The sequence below is a fragment of the Heptranchias perlo genome, chromosome 25, assembly GCF_035084215.1.
Source record: "Heptranchias perlo isolate sHepPer1 chromosome 25, sHepPer1.hap1, whole genome shotgun sequence".
Taxonomy (NCBI): domain Eukaryota; kingdom Metazoa; phylum Chordata; class Chondrichthyes; order Hexanchiformes; family Hexanchidae; genus Heptranchias; species Heptranchias perlo.
Window position 1 is genome coordinate 36,453,673 of NC_090349.1, and position 17,282 is coordinate 36,470,954.

The 17,282-nt window shown below is 43.1% G+C and overlaps 1 protein-coding gene across 1 annotated transcript in view; it reads left to right on the forward strand.

Annotated features, from left to right (window-relative positions):
• The window catches only part of gltpa (glycolipid transfer protein a), a 41,174-nt gene that overhangs the window by 13,565 nt on the left and 10,327 nt on the right, over nucleotides 1-17,282 (forward strand). The window contains exon 2 of the mRNA XM_068006018.1: nucleotides 11,503-11,561. Within this exon, the coding sequence (XP_067862119.1) occupies nucleotides 11,503-11,561 (59 nt within the window). The remainder of the gene's footprint in view (nucleotides 1-11,502; nucleotides 11,562-17,282) is intronic.

Consider the following 17,282-nt stretch of genomic DNA (forward strand, 5'->3'; position numbering starts at 1 on the left):
GAGAGGGGGCGGTACTGGACCTAATTCTAGGGAATGTGGCCGGCCAAGTGGAAGAAGTGCTAGTAGGTGAGCACTTTGGTGACAGTGACCATAATTCGGTGAGATTTAAGGTGGTCATGGAAAAGGACAGGGAGGGGCCGGAAATAAAGGTTCTAAATTGGGGGAAGGCCGATTTTAATAGGATAAGGCAGGATCTGGCCAAAATGGACTGGGATCAGCTGCTTGTAGGAAAATCCGCATCGGAGCAATGGGAGTCTTTCAGAAGGGAGATTGAGACCATACAATGGCAACATGTTCCCGTAAAGGTCAAGGGTGGTTCCAAGAACTCCAGGGAACCTTGGATGTCAGGGGATATACGAGAATGGATTAGGAAAACAAGGAGGGCTTTTGGCAGATACAAAAGGCTAAAGACGGAGGAAGCCCTAGAGGAGTACAAAAAGTGCAGGGGGATACTTAAAAAAAGAAATTAGGAGATCAAGGAGGGGCCATGAAATAACACTGGCGAGCAAAATAAAGGAAAATCCTAAGATGTTTTATAAGTATATTAAGCGTAAGAGGATGACTAGGGAAAAAATAGGGCCCATTAGGGACAAAAATGGCAATGTGTGTGTGGAGCCGGCAGATGTAGGAGGGGTTCTAAATGAATTTTTTGCATCTGTTTTCACTATGGAGAAGGACGATGTAGACATAGAAATACGGCAGGGGGACTGTGATATACTCGAACATATTAACATCGAGCGGGAGGAGGTATTGGCGGTTTTAGCAGGCCTAAAAATGGATAAATCCCCAGGCCCGGACGAAATGTATCCCAGGCTACTGTGTGAGGCAAAGGAGGAGATTGCGGGGGCTCTGACACATATATTCAGAACCTCTCTGGCCACAGGGGATGTGCCAGAGGACTGGAGAACCGCTAATGTAATACCATTATTCAAGAAGGGGAGTAGGGAAAAACCGGGGAACTACAGGCCAGTGAGCCTAACATCAGTGGTAGGAAAATTATTGGAAAAAATTCTGAAGGACAAAATTAGTCTCCACTTGGAGAAGCAAGGATTAATCAGGGATAGTCAACATGGCTTTGTCAAGGGAAGATCATGTCTGACTAATTTGATTGAATTTTTTGAGGGGGTGACTAGGCGTGTGGATGAGGGTAACGCAGTGGATGTGGTATACATGGATTTCAGTAAGGCCTTCGATAAAGTCCCCCACAGGAGACTGGTCAAGAAGGTACGAGCCCATGGAATCCAGGGTGCCTTGGCACTTTGGATACAAAACTGGCTTAGTGGCAGAAGGCAGAGGGTGATGGTCGAAGGTTGTTTTTGTGACTGGAAGCCTGTGGCCAGTGGGGTACCACAGGGATCGGTGCTGGGTCCCTTGCTGTTTGTGGTCTACATTAATGACTTGGATATAAATGTAAAAGGTATGATCAGTAAGTTCGCTGATGATACAAAGATTGGTAGGGTGGTAAATAGTGAGGAGGATAGCCTCAGTCTGCAGGACGATATAGATGGGTTGGTCAGATGGGCGGAACAGTGGCAAATGGAATTTAACCCGGAGAAGTGCGAGGTGATGCACTTTGGAGGGACTAACAAGGCAAGGGAATACACAATGAATGGGAGGACCCTAGGCAAGACAGAGGGTCAGAGGGATCTTGGTGTGCAAGTTCACAGATCCGTGAAGGCGGCGGAACAGGTAGATAAGGTGGTAAAGAAGGCATATGGGATACTTGCCTTTATTAGCCGAGGCATAGAATATAAGAGCAAGGAGGTTATGATGGAGCTGTATAAAACACTGGTTAGGCCACAGCTGGAGTACTGTGTGCAGTTCTGGTCGCCACACTACAGGAAGGATGTGATCGCTTTGGAGAGGGTGCAGAGGAGATTCACCAGGATGTTACCAGGGCTGGAGCGCTTCAGCTATGAAGAGAGACTGGGAAGATTGGGTTTGTTTTCCTTGGAGCAGAGGAGGCTGAGGGGGGACATGATTGAGGTGTACAAAATTATGAGGGGCACAGATAGGATGGATACTAAGGAGCTTTTTCCCTTCGTTGAGGGTTCTATAACAAGGGGACATAGATTCAAGGTAAAAGGCGGGAGGTTTAGAGGGGATTTGAGAAAGAACTTTTTCACCCAGAGGGTGGTTGGAGTCTGGAACTCACTGTCTGAAAGGGTTGTGGAGGCAGGAACCCTCACAACATTCAAGAAGCATTTGGATGAGCACTTGAAATGCCATAGCATACAAGGCTACGGACCCAATGCTGGAATATGGGATTAGAGTAGACAGGGCTGATGGCCGGTGCGGACACGATGGGCCGAAGGGCCTCTATCCGTGCTGTATAACTCTATGACTCTATGACTCTATGACTCTAGGATAATGAGTTGGCTGACTTCATTTACGTTATTTCATCCCCAACTGTTCTACTAGAGCTCATGCAACGTGGAATTAGTTCAGACCCTTGAGGTGAAAGAGGTATTGATTTCAGAGTAATCAGTGTACCCAGTTTATAAAACACAACAAAAAGCCTGGAAATTTGAAACACAAATGCTGGAAACATACACCAGGTGGAGAGAACTGATCAGATCAATGTTTTGGGCTGGGCACAACACACTTAGCTTTATGTTGAAACCTATGCCAAATTGCTAGTATAACAATAGCATGAGATGCTAGAAGAAGGAACCTAGGAGTTTTGGAAGCTTGCGTGGCACTGTATGTTCTCGGGGATTTTTTTTTTGGCCTTGCCACATTCTCCCAGCGCGCCTCTCCTAAAGGTGCTGAGTTATGCTGGGGTACAGTTCCACCAGTAGCCTTCCAGCAACTTGACCAAACAGGCCATTATTTATGAGTACGCCCAAACTATGTGTCCAGTCTACGATGCCACCCAGGAATGTAAACCCTAGCTGATTTCTTCACTGCCTAGAGAAAATCTAATGCTTTCATCACTGCTTCAGCCGAGATCCGCCTAAAAGGGCACAACAGAGATTGAATCTGGAACCTTTTGTGGAGCACATGGTAGATTTACTCACTGGACCATCAGGGGTCAGAGTTAAGGAAGAATTCCATTTTGTTGATTTGCATAAAGAACTTTTTCACTTGTAAGCGCACTGAGCTGGAGAACTTCCTAAGTATTTATTCTGATCACATTACAAGAACTGTGGACAAGATGAAAACAAAATGGTTCAGCTTGTCATTTGATCTGAATGTTTTATATCGCTCTGCCTTATGGTGCGTTTTATGCAGAGATCTATTATAGTCTGAACTTGTTGATGAAATTTGCACATCTCCAATTGCTAATACTGGTAACTGCATAGAGTGTTTAATTTCTCCGGATGCCTGAGTGACAAAAGTACTGCACTGTGCGACTGAGTCATACAGATCAACAAGCTTCCCTGTTCAATCCTTGTACTCAACTAATGTCGGGCCGCACAGGGACTACAATTTGCTTCAGTGACCTTACAGTAGGAAGGAGGGAAAAAGTTGACTTGAATTACTGCTCACTGTCCAATGACTTGTACTAGAAGTGCAGATATTTGTTGATTCTGAATGAACTTAGTATCTAGCTGGGCCATCAAATCCCTCTTTCCCCCCCCCCCCCCCCCCAACCACCAAGTTCAGGTAGTCTGATGATCCCCATGGGCAATTGGTGGTCCTAAAACTGCACTCCAGTATATAATAGCTTTCAGGAGGATAGGACCTGAGGGCAGAAAATAAGGAACAGAGGAAAGTTTTTTTTTCAAATAACTGGTTCATTTTTATCTCAATGAACTATTCAGGATAAAATAAGCTTTTGTGTCTCTGTCTTCCATTCTGTAATTCTTAGAAATACAGAGTGAGACAATTTGTTTTCCCACTCTGTTTTACACTACCTATTCTTGTACATTTTCTTGATGTCTCGGTGCTTTTTTATATCTACGTCTATGCGTGTCTCTGTTGCTCTATGGGTGTTGAACTCTGTCTTGCGTGCTTTCTCTTTTTCTCATATCCTGTGTCTGGCACTCGATGCCCCTTTCTCTTTTTAATTATGTGCTTCCCCCTCCCCTCTCTATTTCTTTCACCTTTCCCTCCTTTCATCGGTCATGGAGACACTCTTTCTCCTTCCTGTTTATCTCTGCAACACTTTTTTCCCCCCTCCTTTTTTCCATGCAGGTTTAAGCAATCAGCTAGCTAGATGGGGATCATGAAGTGCGGAGGGTGTACCCAGAATGTGAGACATTCAGAGCCACAGTCAGATGCATTTTGCATTTTCTGGAAGAGGGTTGGGGTGGAAGGAGTCGATTAAATTTCTGGGTAAGTTTCTCTCTCTTTCCTGAATTGTTGAATTTTTCTTCTGACATGTTCATTGTTCTCAGTTTAGTGGATGGATGAGAACTGCCAAGTTACAGAATTGTTTTGAGTATATGATGCTGGGATAAGATTGATTGAAGGGATATAGTCTCAGATATACTTAGACATAGTGTTGGGATGTGATTGAGTTCTGGATTTGCGATCTGGTTGGCTGAAAGTACTCTATACACAATAGCATTACATAGAACACAACAGACGTATGTTCACATAGATAAAGGGTTTTTAATATATACTTGGGGGAAGTGGCGCAGAAGAGGTTGGCGGAGTCTTTCAGGAATCTGAGTTATTACTCAGGTAGGTGTTGAAATTCACATCAGAGCGGAATGCGCTCTGAGGTTTTTTTACCAAAGTAAAGGGCCAAGCCCATAGGCAGATGCTGCCAAAGTTTATTTGAATAAAAGATAAGATTTCGGGTGTGGTTTTTAAAAATGTGTAAGCATCCGCAGTATTTTGTTTTTGGTGAAGTTGCAGGTGCTAACTGTCTGCATTTCTGTGCTGCATTCATGGATGAAAATTGATGCTACTAGCCCTTTAGTGCTGCACGGGTCCCGGTCTCTCTTTTTTAATACCCCTGTCCCATAACTTCCAATCTCCTTCCTGTTGCTTCTCTTAGCAGTTAAACACCATTGCATGTGCAAGAATTCTCGCAAGATCAATGTGCAGTGGTGTTCCATTACGAGACAGGAGACCAAGAAGGGTGATTTGGAAGATAGGGAGAGGCTGGGAGTATCAGTGAGGTGAGGTGAGTTCCAGCATGGAGGGGGAGGGACGGAGAGGAGAGTTGTCATGAAAGGGGCGGAAACGAGAGGAGAGTGCCGGGGAAGGGGGTGGGGGTGCTGAAGCAGCATTTTAGAAGAACTGTACATTTCGAAGTTTGCTGCTTACAGCACTGACCCAAATGATCCCATGGGCAATAATATCAGGTGGAAATCCCCTATTCGCTATTACATAGAATGTACAGTATGGAAACAGGCAATTCGACCCAACTGGTCCATGCCAGTGTTTATGCTCCACACGAGCCTCCTCCCACCCGTCTTCATCTAACCCCATCAACATATCCTTCTATTCCTTTCTCCCTCATGTGTTTATCTAGCTTCCCCTTAAATGCATCTATGTTACTGGCCTCAACTATTTCTTGTGGTAGCGCGTTCCACATTCTTACCGCTCTCTGGGTAAAGAAGTTTCTCCTGAATTCCCTATTGAATTTATTAGTGACTATCTTATATTTATGGCCCCTAGTTCTGGTCTCCCCCTGCAAGTGGAAACATCTGCTCTATGTCTACCCTATCGAACCCTTTCATAATAAAGACCTCGATCAGGTCACCCCCCTCAGTCTTTTCTCTTCTAAAGAAAAGAGCCCCAGCCTGTTCGGTCTTTCCTGATAGGTATAACCTCTTCGTTCTAGTATCACCTAGTAAATATTTTTTGCACCTTCTCCAGTGCCTTGATATTTTTTTTAATATGGAGACCAAAATTGTTCACAGTGCTCTAAGTGTGGTCTACCCAAGGTTTTATACAAGTTTAACATAACTTCTCTGCTTTTCAATTCTGTCCTTCTAGAAATGAACCCCAGTGCTTTGTTTGCTTTTTTTTGGTGGCTTTATTAACCTGCGTAGCTACTTTGTGATTTGTGTAGGTATACCCCCAGCTATTAGGCAACTTTTTTTTGAGAAGAAAATTAATTGTAATTTTTTTCCCTCCAGTTCCTACTGGTAAAAAGATGTTTTAAAATATAAAGAAAATAATTAATTTCCAAATGGCAGAGTGTAGCCTTCAATAAAATTGAGTAACAGCCTTTTCCTCTTTAGATTTAAGAACTGTGCAATACCATGTTCATTGTAAACTCCTAAATACTAGCAATATACCAAATAAGTGTTAAAGATCAACATTTTTCTTTAGGGGGTCTCATGCTGTGCCCCCATTCCCTAGAAAATATATCTTGCCCCACCAGTTTTATTTGTAAATCTCTTATTTGGATTAATACAAAGACATCATGTATTGATGGCTTATTTTTTCCAATACAACTGAAGCAGTGTTGGGAAAATAAACTTAAGTTACAAGCCTGTGACCCTCTGCACTTTGTGTAATTTATTTCTTTTCACATGTATTGAGAGCTTATATTCTGCGCTATTCTTAAGTTATTGGCTTTTTTGAAGCTCTTGGCCAACTTTTGCTCATTTCTCGGTTGGCACTTGTGGGAACGCTGAGGAAGGTAAGGAGCTCTGCAGTCTTGAGGTCAAGGGAAAGAATAAGTTTGAGTGGGAGACTGTGAATTGATTCTTGCTTTCAACACAATGAGGATGCAGAGAGCAGGGAGAGTGTGGAGGATGGTGTATTTGTGCCATAGCTAATTTCTGAATTATTGGTTTTGTAACTTGCAAACTGAAGTTGAATCTGAGGTTTGTTTTGCAACTATAACAAACATGCTACTAATTCCAAGAATTTCAATCTTGACACAGCAGTTTACATTTGTGTAGCATTATGTAAAAAACATTAAGGTCTAGAATCTGCAGTTCATGTGAAGGCCATTTTTCAGCAAAGAACAAAAGGATTCCCAACCAATCATCCTGGAGTTCCTTCTGGAATAAATGAGTGTAAAATGGATGGAATACCGAGGGCACGGAGCACTTCTCTGTCAGCTTGCAGTTCTGTAATGAAGGGGATGGAGCGATGGGGTAAATAACCATCCTTACAGTTAAACAGAGTAGCCCCATGTATGATCTCTTTGCTTTAAAAATAAATGAGAGACATTTTAAACCCATTTGCTCCTCTTGGAGATGATGACTCTTGCTAGGTTATAGTTCCATGGGCAACTGTTTCCTCCAGGACCTCATCCAAGTGATCAAGTGTGATTGTAGACAGGGTACAGGCAGATTTTTCATCTGTGGGGACATCATTGTGGAGCCTGCCTTTTCTCACCCCTATACACAAACACATACGTTCACACTCTCTCCAGCAGCAGTCCTGGGATAGGAATCAGAATTAGGAATCCAGATGTTTTCTTCACTTGCTCGCTAGCCCATGGTCACTGACACCACTTGTAACATCTCTAATGCTACACTGGTTGAGATCAGGTAACTCAGCACTGAATGAAGAAAATTATACTTTCATGTGAATTTTAATTTCTTTCTGGTGCAACGAATCTTAAAAGAAATGCTGCAGTCTAAATTTAAAAGGAAGGAAAGCAGTTTTCCTCTTTTTTTTTTCCACCTAGTGATATTAAGCACCTCAGGTCTGATACAACATGATTCAGTATAGAGTAAAGCTCTCCCTGCTTTGCTCAATGATATGCCTTAACTATAACCTTGGATGTGTCTCTAGACCTATCTCTCCTGTTTTTAGCTGGAGATTTGCATGATCTCCTGCCCTCCTGTGTGATGGTTACTGTCTCCTATGTTTACAGACTATGCTGGTAATTCCCAGCTTTTCTGTTCTTTCCAATGAGAGTGGGGCAAGAGTACAATATGGAGGCAGGGCAACTTAACACTCAAAGTGATAGTGAAAGCTCTCTTACAGTGCACGCCCTTAATAGCGGGCTTTCACCACTACTAAAAATGATGGCAGAGTAATCTGTTGTTTGTTCTTCCCTTTATACCTCAGAGAGACAGAGAAAATGCATTAATACCATTTGGTCACTTCTTGCAGCCCACATGACATACAGCAACTCCAGTATATGGCTTGTGACTGAAAATCTGATATCTAGGATTTGTCCTATATTGACACCCGATTTCCAAAAAAATAAGCTCAAATAAAATTAATACTGATGGTCACGCCAGCTTGCATGGAATTTATATTCTCATCCCACTGGCAATTTGGATATAAACACTTTTTTGTCTGTTGTATGGCTTCGTTCATTGTGTCTCCCCACTGCTTTCACCATTTCTTAAGCCTTTATTCTAAACCTTTTTTCTTCCTCCCTCCCTGAAGATGCTGAATCATGCTCTTAAATACCCTGTTGAAGTGGTGATTGTTTATGCATGAGCTGCATTGTGGGGGTGGGACATCACAGCTGGACATGACCCTGGTGCCCTTAACATAAAAACACATCCCAAGATGCGACACAGAGGCATAATGACAAAAATGCAAGCCAAGTCAAAGGAGATATTAGGAGGGTTGACCAAAAGGTTTTAAGGAGGGTCTTGTTGGAGGGGTCTAGGGAAGGAATTCCAGAGTGTGAGGCTTAGATGGCAGAATGCACTGCCACCAATGGTGGGCAGAAGGGAGAGAGGGATGGACAGAGTTTGGAGGCAATTATAGGGTTGGAGGAGGTTACACAGATAGGGAGAGACAAGACCGTGAAGGCATTTAAACGTGAGGTTGAGAATTTTAAATTTGAGGAGTTGGGGTACCATGAACCAATGTAGGTCAACGAGCACAGGGATGATTGGCAAGTGGGACAGTGTGGAACATAATACAGGCAGCAGAGTTTTTGAATGAGCTAAAGTTTATGGAGACTGTCCAGGAGAGCATTGGAATAGTTGAGTCTGAAGGTGACAAAGGCATGAATGAGTGTTTTGGCAGCAGATTAGTTAAGGCAGGGACAAAAACGGACAATGTTATGGAGGTGGAAATAGGTAGTCTTTGTGATTAAGAGGATATTGGGTCAGAAGCTCAGGACCGAACGGGACGCCAAGGTGGAGAACAGTCTGGTTCAGCCAGAGATACTGGCTTTGGCGGGGGATTGAATCAGTGGCAAGGGAATGGAGTTTGTAGCAGGGGCTGAAGACAATGACTTCAGCCTTCCCAGTGTTTATCTGGAGGAAATTGAGGCAGGACTGGATGTTGGACAAGCAGTCTGAGCACACTGAGGTGGTGGAGAGGTAGAGCTGGGTGTCGTGGAAGCTGACCCCATGTCTGTGGGTAATGTCACTGAGGGGCATTGTATAGATGAGGAACAGAAGGGGTCTAAGGATAGATCCTTGGGTGACTCTGGAGGTAACGGTGCAGTGGCAGAGAAGCCTTTGATGGAGATTATCTGGCTCTGATTGTGTAGATAAGAAATAAAGAACTTGCATTGGTATGAGTGGAGCCAAGCAAGGACTGTCCCACTGAGCTGGACAGTGGAGGAGAGGGATTGGAGGGTGATGGTGTGGTCAACTTTGTCAAAGGTTGCAGAGAGGTTGAGGAGAATGAAATGGGAGAGAGAGTGGTTTCAGGGCTAGTTTGGGAGAAGCCTGGGAGGTGGTTTGGCTTGGTGGAGCAGGGGAAAGCAGCTGAATGGATGGTCTCAATCTTAGTGATAAAGAAGGCATATTCTCCTTGCTCTTGTTGGAAGTGAGGGTTGAGGAGCGGGGGTGGCCGAAGTGGGGTTTATGGAGAAAAGAAGTCAGGGGCACTAAAGCCATTTGCAGTGATGCTATGGCTGCCCAGCTGCGATCAGCCAGCTTAGTACATCATGGTTGTTTCAAACTGTGCTTCTCTACACTCTGCTTTCTAATGTGTCCGATTTTCAATATTAAATTAGTATCTTCATGTCCCAAGGATGGTTTTTCATGCAGAGCTCTGTGCCCGTTATTGTTATTGTAACCTCCTGAACATAAAAGAGTACATAAATTGTAATGAATTATCTCCAGAAAATGAATTATTCAGTTCTGGAAACAGAACCTTGCCAGCTTGGGTCAGGAGTTATATTAGTTTCTATTATTGATGCTTTCCATTCATGTGCCAAAAGTTTTTATTCCATTTTTATATTTCATTTTTGTTTATTGCTGATGTGACTAGTAACCAACCATTTGGTCATTGTTAATATATTTTGATCTGAAAATTAATATCCATAATTATTTTTGAAATTTTGTTTATTGAGTGATTTTAAGTAGTTTAGACCCCGTGTTCTTAACTTGACTATCATAAATTGTGCTGCTGAAAGCTCAGTTGGTAAATGCACTGACCAGTCCATCATAGGACTGAGCATTGAAACCTGGAAAGCCACATGTTTGATTCCCTTATCTGCACTGAGTTATTCCTAGCTGGAGTAGTGGTGATAGGGGAACTACAGTCGGGTTCAGCATCAGCATCCCTAGACTAGGATGGCGGAAGATTAGCATTTCTGCTCCTTCTTATTATCCAGTGACCTCTAACCTAATAAAATTAAGGTGACTGCTTTTGTGGGAAAAAAATGAACGGAATCATGGAATGCAATCCCCAAAACATCTGTTGTAATAAAAAAGGCATTTGACCTATTTGGTCAATGTAAATCAGTGGTCCCGTACACGATGAATACTTACATGTGGAATCTTATCCCAGCACCTTCAGGGGAGGAGGGGAAACAATTGGAAGGGAAAAGTAACTTTTAGTCTAAAGTAAAACTGCTGTTCTCCACCTGGTACCTAGGTACATCAGAAAACACTGAGGATCTATTGCATACATGACTTATCCGTGATTATGCTTATCCAGTGCATAGAGATGACGTTCTTGACAACATTGGTCAAATATTATTCATTTGCATCCATTCATTGGATAAACATCTATCTGACCGCCCCAAATATAAACCCACAGTAGTGATTTACTAGAACCTATGCTATAATGCATGTTGTTCACTTTCTTGCTGATAGAGCCTTCACTTCTCCTAAAAACCCATTCACTGTAACCTCCATTGTGTGCTTTAGCGAAGAGTCTGTATATAGATGTGATTATAATCTCTTCAGAAGTGTACAGTGTAAAAATAAATATATACGTCCATGCATTATGTTTTGAGTGTTGATGTAGCTGGCCGGTAGGGTGGAAGGAGGCTCGTGTGGAGCTTCAACACCAGCATAGACCAGTTGGTCCGATATGGCATGTTTCTGTGTTGTACATTCTATGTAAAAGGTAAATAAAATGATTTTCTTAACAAAATGAGTAGGAGTACAGTGGAGCTGGCCTTAGTTCAGTGAATATACATTTAGTACATCTGGACTTATGCCATATTTTAAGAGGATGACTCAAGCATTCTATAAATATTAAAATGTTTTGTTTAAAAATGTACCTCAAACTAATTTTTTGGCTGCTTTTTAAAAAAAAACTTTTTTTTTCAAATCAAAAGGCTGTATTTTCCTTCAAATGTTCTAAAAGGACAAACTATTTGCATTAACTGCTTGCTTTTGCAGAGAGGTAGACTTACCTATTATATAGCATAGTGTTCAACAATAGTGCACTTTCCTTAAAATTACACTTATTTATTTTTAGATTGCCTTGGCTCAACAGTGTTTTCACCAATCAAAGCAGATGTGACTGGCAACATCACTGTAAGTAGCCTGGGCTGTGGCGGTCCAGTGATATGTGTGGATTGGTTTGTGCAGTCACTCATTTTGGAAAGGTAAATTGAAAATGTTGCAGTACTGGGATATGTACAATGAATCTCATTGTACAGTTTCTGCCCTTGAGGGTTCCCACTCCAATCTCCAGCAACCATTGTTGTTAGTTCACATATGTGGAATTCTGGTGGCGGTTAGGCATGGCTGTGATGGCTTCCATAGCTGCGTAATTTGCTGACACTCACTGTCTAATCTTGCATACAAGGAATAACTTGTTGGACGAGCTGAAGGCAGACTGTTCTCCTGGAAGCATATCCCACCAGGAGTCTGTGCCTTCAGTAGAGAAGATCGATAAGACTTCAGTAATATACCCAAAATGTTTGGCTATAATAAACCCTGCAGTGAGCAAGACATTGTCAGCCCTAGCCCCAGACTGACTCACTCACTCAGTTTGTGTTACATGTAGTTATTCCCTCTTTCCCCACCCCACCCCCGGTCACAGAATCTAACTAACTTTGCATTATTCCGGAATATTTGCTCCTCTGTCTGAACTTGCCTTTTATTAGTCTATATTTATTTTCTCTTGTTTTCCAGTTATGGTTTAAACTAAGTGCTCCAGATTAATCTTTTCTATTCTGCATAGTATTTTGTATACTTGTATCAGTTCCATTCTCATACTCTCATTTACTTTGTCAGAGAATTTCGGCAACTAATCCGCATAGTTCTGGATATCCTATAAATTAAGTCGTCATGTAATTTCCTTTTATTTGTAGTCCCTTTTGAAATTCCTTTTAAATATGAAAATCCCTGTAGTGGGTCCACTTACATCAAGTTACATCGAGTTTACAGCATAGAAACGGGCCTTTTGGCCAACTGGTCTATGCTGGTGTTCATGCTCCACACGAACCTCCTCTCTCCCTACTTCATCTAACCCTATCAGCACACCCTTCTATTCCCTTCTCCCTTGTGTGCTTATCTAGTTTCCCCTTAAATGCATCTATGCTATTTGCCACAACTACTCCTTGTGGTAGCACGCTCCACATCTTTACCAAATTTTGGGTAAAGATGTTTCTCCTGAATTCTCTTTTGGATTTATTAGTGATTATCTTGTATTTATGACCTCTAGTTTTGGACTCCCCCACAAATGGAAATATTTTCTCTACGTCTACCTTATCAAACCCTTTCATTGTCTTAAAGATCTCTATTGGGTCACCCATCAGCCTGCTCTTTACTAGAGAAAAGAGCCCCAGCCTGTTCAGCCTTTCTTGATAATGATATCCTTTCGGTTCTGGTATCATCCTTGTGAATCTTTCTTTTGCACCTTCTCCAATGCCTCTGTATCCTTGTTATAATATGGAAACCAGAACTGTGCACAGTACTCCGTGTGGTCTAACCAAGCATCTATACAAGTTTAACATAACTTTTCCGCTTTTCAATTCTATCCCTCTAGAAATGAACCCCAGTGCTTGGTTTACCTTTTTTATGGTCTTATTAGCCTGCGTCGCTACTTTTTAGTGATGTGTATCTGTGCCCCGAGATCCCTTTGCTTCTCTACCCCACTTAGACTCTTATTATCCAAGCAGTATGTCACCTCCTTATTCTTCCTACCAAAATGCACCACTTCACACTTACCTATATTGAAATTCATTTGCCAGTTACGCACCCATTCTGCAAGATTATTATTGTCTTCTTGCATTTTAATGCAGTCTTCCTTTTTGTATTAACTACACCCCCCAATTTGGCATTGTCTGCAAATTTTGAAATTGTACTCCTGATTCCAGAGTCTAAATTATTAATGTAAATTGTGAACAACAGTGGTCCCAGCTCCGATCCCTGTGGAACACCACTTCCCACTTTTACCAGTTTGAGTAGCTACCCTTAATCCCTACTCTCTGTTTTCTGCATTCTGCCCAGCCTGCCAGCCATTCTGCCCTCCATCTGAAACTTGATTCAGTTATAGCACTCTTGCCTCTGATTCAGAAAGGTGTGGGTTCAAACCCTGCACCAGGACTTAATCTAATGCATAATCTAAGATGACACTCCAATACTGCACCGACGAAACACTGCATTGTTGGAGGCCAGGTGTTAAGCCATCTTGGTTTTCCAACTTGGTTGCTCAGGTTGATGCAAGAAAGAGAAAAGCACTTGCCCCTTTCATGGCCTCAGGATATCAATGAGTGCTTCACAGCCAATGAAGTGCATTTTGAAGTATAGTCACTGTTGTAATGTAGAGAAACAGCTGAAGTCTTTGTTTGTTTATGTGGGGTTTTGAAGATGAGGAATGAGAATAGGATACTGGACATTCATCGCTGGTTATGGGATTTAGCTGTGTGAAAAATTATAGCACTTCAAAATAATGTATATGAATGTAATCTGCTTTGAAATGTTTGAGTGACGTGATATGGAAGTATATAAATGCAAGTCTTCCTTTTCTAGGGATGGGAACGTTACTTTTTGATTGTGATCGATTCTTGCCATTTGGTGCTGTGTGCAGAAATCAAGTCATATGCATGTATGGTTTCTACACAGCACCACTGAGTGGCTGGAATCTGAGCAATTGATATAAGAAAAAACTTAAATTACAGAAATGTGTAATTAAAAATGGAAAATTCTGGAAATGCACAATGGATTAGCCAGCATCTGAGAGAGAAAAATGGGTCCACAGTTTGGATGGGATTGTTCATCAGGATTTTAATAAGATCTTTGCTCCTTTTTAATGCTCTTGCTGGAGATAGATGGTTCAGAATCGGAAATTGGAAGGTTGGAGGGAATGATGAAAACCCAGCAAATGGGTGTCCAGATGATGATGTCAGAAAGAAGGGAAAAATTTGCATTTATATAGTGCCTTTCACATCCCCGGGACGTCTCCTAATGCTTCACAGCCAATTAAGTACTTTTGAAGTATAGTCACTTGTTTTGTGGCCAAACGCAGCAGCCAATTTGCACCCAGCACAGTCCCACAAACAGCAATGAGATGAATAACCAGTTAATCTGTTTTTGGTGGAGTTGGTTGAGGGATAAATGTTGGCCAGAATAGCAAGAGAGCTCCCCTGCTCTTCTTTAAATAATGCCATGGGATTTTTTTATGTCCATGTGAATGAGCAGACATGGGCTTGGTTTAACATCTGATTTAAAAGACATCAGCTCCAACAATGCATCGCTCTCTCAGTAATGCACTGAAGTCTCAGTCTAGATTACGTGCTCAAGTCCTGGAGCGGGGCATGAACCCATGAATCAGCGGTAGAAGGCATTTTGAACTTTCGAGAAGCCGCATGTTTATGGCTGTTTAAATCTGAAGGGAAAGGGAGACACTGCCTCAACGTTCATTGAATTCCTGATTGCATTTGAAGCTTTTATTATCAGTAAGAAGATAAAAGAATGTATTGTTAATATGCGTGATAATGTGAGCCATCCAGTGCTCATGCCCAGGAGAAAACAAGAAGCTGATGTCTGAAATAAAAACAGAAAATGCTGGTAAATACTCAGCAAGTCAGCACCTGTAGAGAAAGAAACAGAGTTGACGTTTCAGGTCGATGATCCTTCGTCAGAACTGGAAGAAGTTGAAGATTAAACAGTTTTTAAGCAAGTACAGAGCCAAGGAAAGGGGGGGAGGAAAGAACAAAAGGGAAGGTCTCTGATAGGGTGGAGGGCAGGTGTGATTAAATGACAAAAGGGATGATGGTGCAAGGCACTCTTCTAACACTGGCCCCTGGGACACTGCACTCAGTGTGAAGTCTGGATGAGGGAATGGGGTATGAGAGTGCTGTAAGCAGAGCTGATGCTGGCACAGGAAGGACTGGGCGGTGGGGCAGGCAAGATGTGCAGCAGCTACTGAGTCTTGTATATGTGACTATCAATCAAATGAGGGGGCACCTGGCTCAGCACAGCTCCAATTTAGTGGTCACATGCCTTCCATGGAAAGCACATCAACACTTGCTTTTATATAGCGCTTTTAACATAGTAAAACATTCCTAGGCGCTTCACAGGAGCGTAAAACATTCCTAGGCGCTTCACAGGAGCGTAATCAGACACAAATTAATACCGGACCAAAGGAGGAGATACTATATTAGGGTGGGTGACTAAAAGCTTGGTCAAATAGGTAGGTTTTAAGGAGCTTCTTAAAGGTTTCACCCAAACAGATGGTTTTTAAGCAGTTACAGAGCTAAGTGATTCCACAACCAACAGATCAGATCAAAGCTCTGCAGTCCTGCCACATCCAGTCGTGAATGGTGGTGGACAATTAAACAACTAACGGGAGGAGGAGGCTCTGTAAACATCCCCATCCTCAATGATGGTGGAGTCCAGCACGTGAGTGCAAAAGACAAGGCTGAAGTGTTTGCAACCATCTTCAGCCAGAAGTGCCGAGTGCATGATCCATCTTGGCCTCCGATATCCCCACCATTACAGAAGCCAGTCTTCAGCCAATTCGATTCACTCCACATGATATCAAGAAACGGCTGAGTGCACTGGATACAGCAAAGGCTATGGGCCCTGACAACATCCCGGCTGTAGTGCTGAAGACTTGTGCTCCAGAACTAGCTGCCCCTCTAGCCAAGCTGTTCCAGTGCAGCTACAACACTGGCATCTACCCGACAATGTGGAAAATTGCCCAGGTATGTCCTGCCCACAAAAAGCAGACAAATCCAATCAGGCCAATTACCGCCCCATCAGTCTACTCTCAATCATCAGCAAAGTGATGGAAGGTGTCATCGACAGTGCTATCAAGCGGCACTTACTCACCAATAACCTGCTCACCGATGCTCAGTTTGGGTTCCGCCAGGACCACTCGGCTCCAGACCTCATTACTGCCTTGGTCCAAACGTGGACAAAAGAGCTGAATTCCAGAGGTAAAGTGAGAGTGACTGCCCTTGACATCAAGGCAGCATTTGACCAAGTGTGACACCAAGAAGCCCTAGTAAAATTGAAGTCAATGGGAATCAGGGGGGAAACTCTCCAGTGGCTGGAGTCATACCTAGCACAAAGGAAGATGGTAGTGGTTGTTGGAGGCCAATCATCTCAGCCCCAGGGCATTGCCGCAGGTGTTCCTCAGGGCAGTGTCCTAGGCCCAACCATCTTCAGCTGCTTCATCAATGACCTTCCCTCCATCATAAGGTCAGAAATGGGGATGTTCGCTGATGATTGCACAGTGTTCAGTTCCATTCGCAACCCCTCAAATAATGAAGCAGTCCGAGCCCGCATGCAGCAAGACCTGGACAACATCCAGGCTTGGGCTGATAAGTGGCAAGTAACATTTACGCCAGACAAGTGTCAGGCAATGACCATCTCCAACAAGAGCGAGCCTAACCACCTCCCCTTGACATTCAACTGCATTACCATCGCTGAATCCCCCACCATCAACATCCTGGGGGTCACCATTGATCAGAAACTTAACTGGACCAGCCATATAAATACTGTGGCTACAAGAGCAGGTCAGAGGTTGAGTATTCTGTGGCAAGTGACTCACCTCCTGACTCCCCAAAGCCTTTCCACCATCTACAAGGCACAAGTCAGGAGTGTGATGGAATACTCTCCACTTGCTTGGATGAGTGCAGCTCCAACAACACTCAAGAAGCTCGACGCCATCCAGGACAAAGCAGCCCACTTGATTGGCACCCCATCCACCACCCTAAACATTCACTCCCTTCACCACCAGCGCACAGTGGCTGCGGTGTGTACCATCCACAGGATGCACTGCAGCAACTCGCCAAGGCT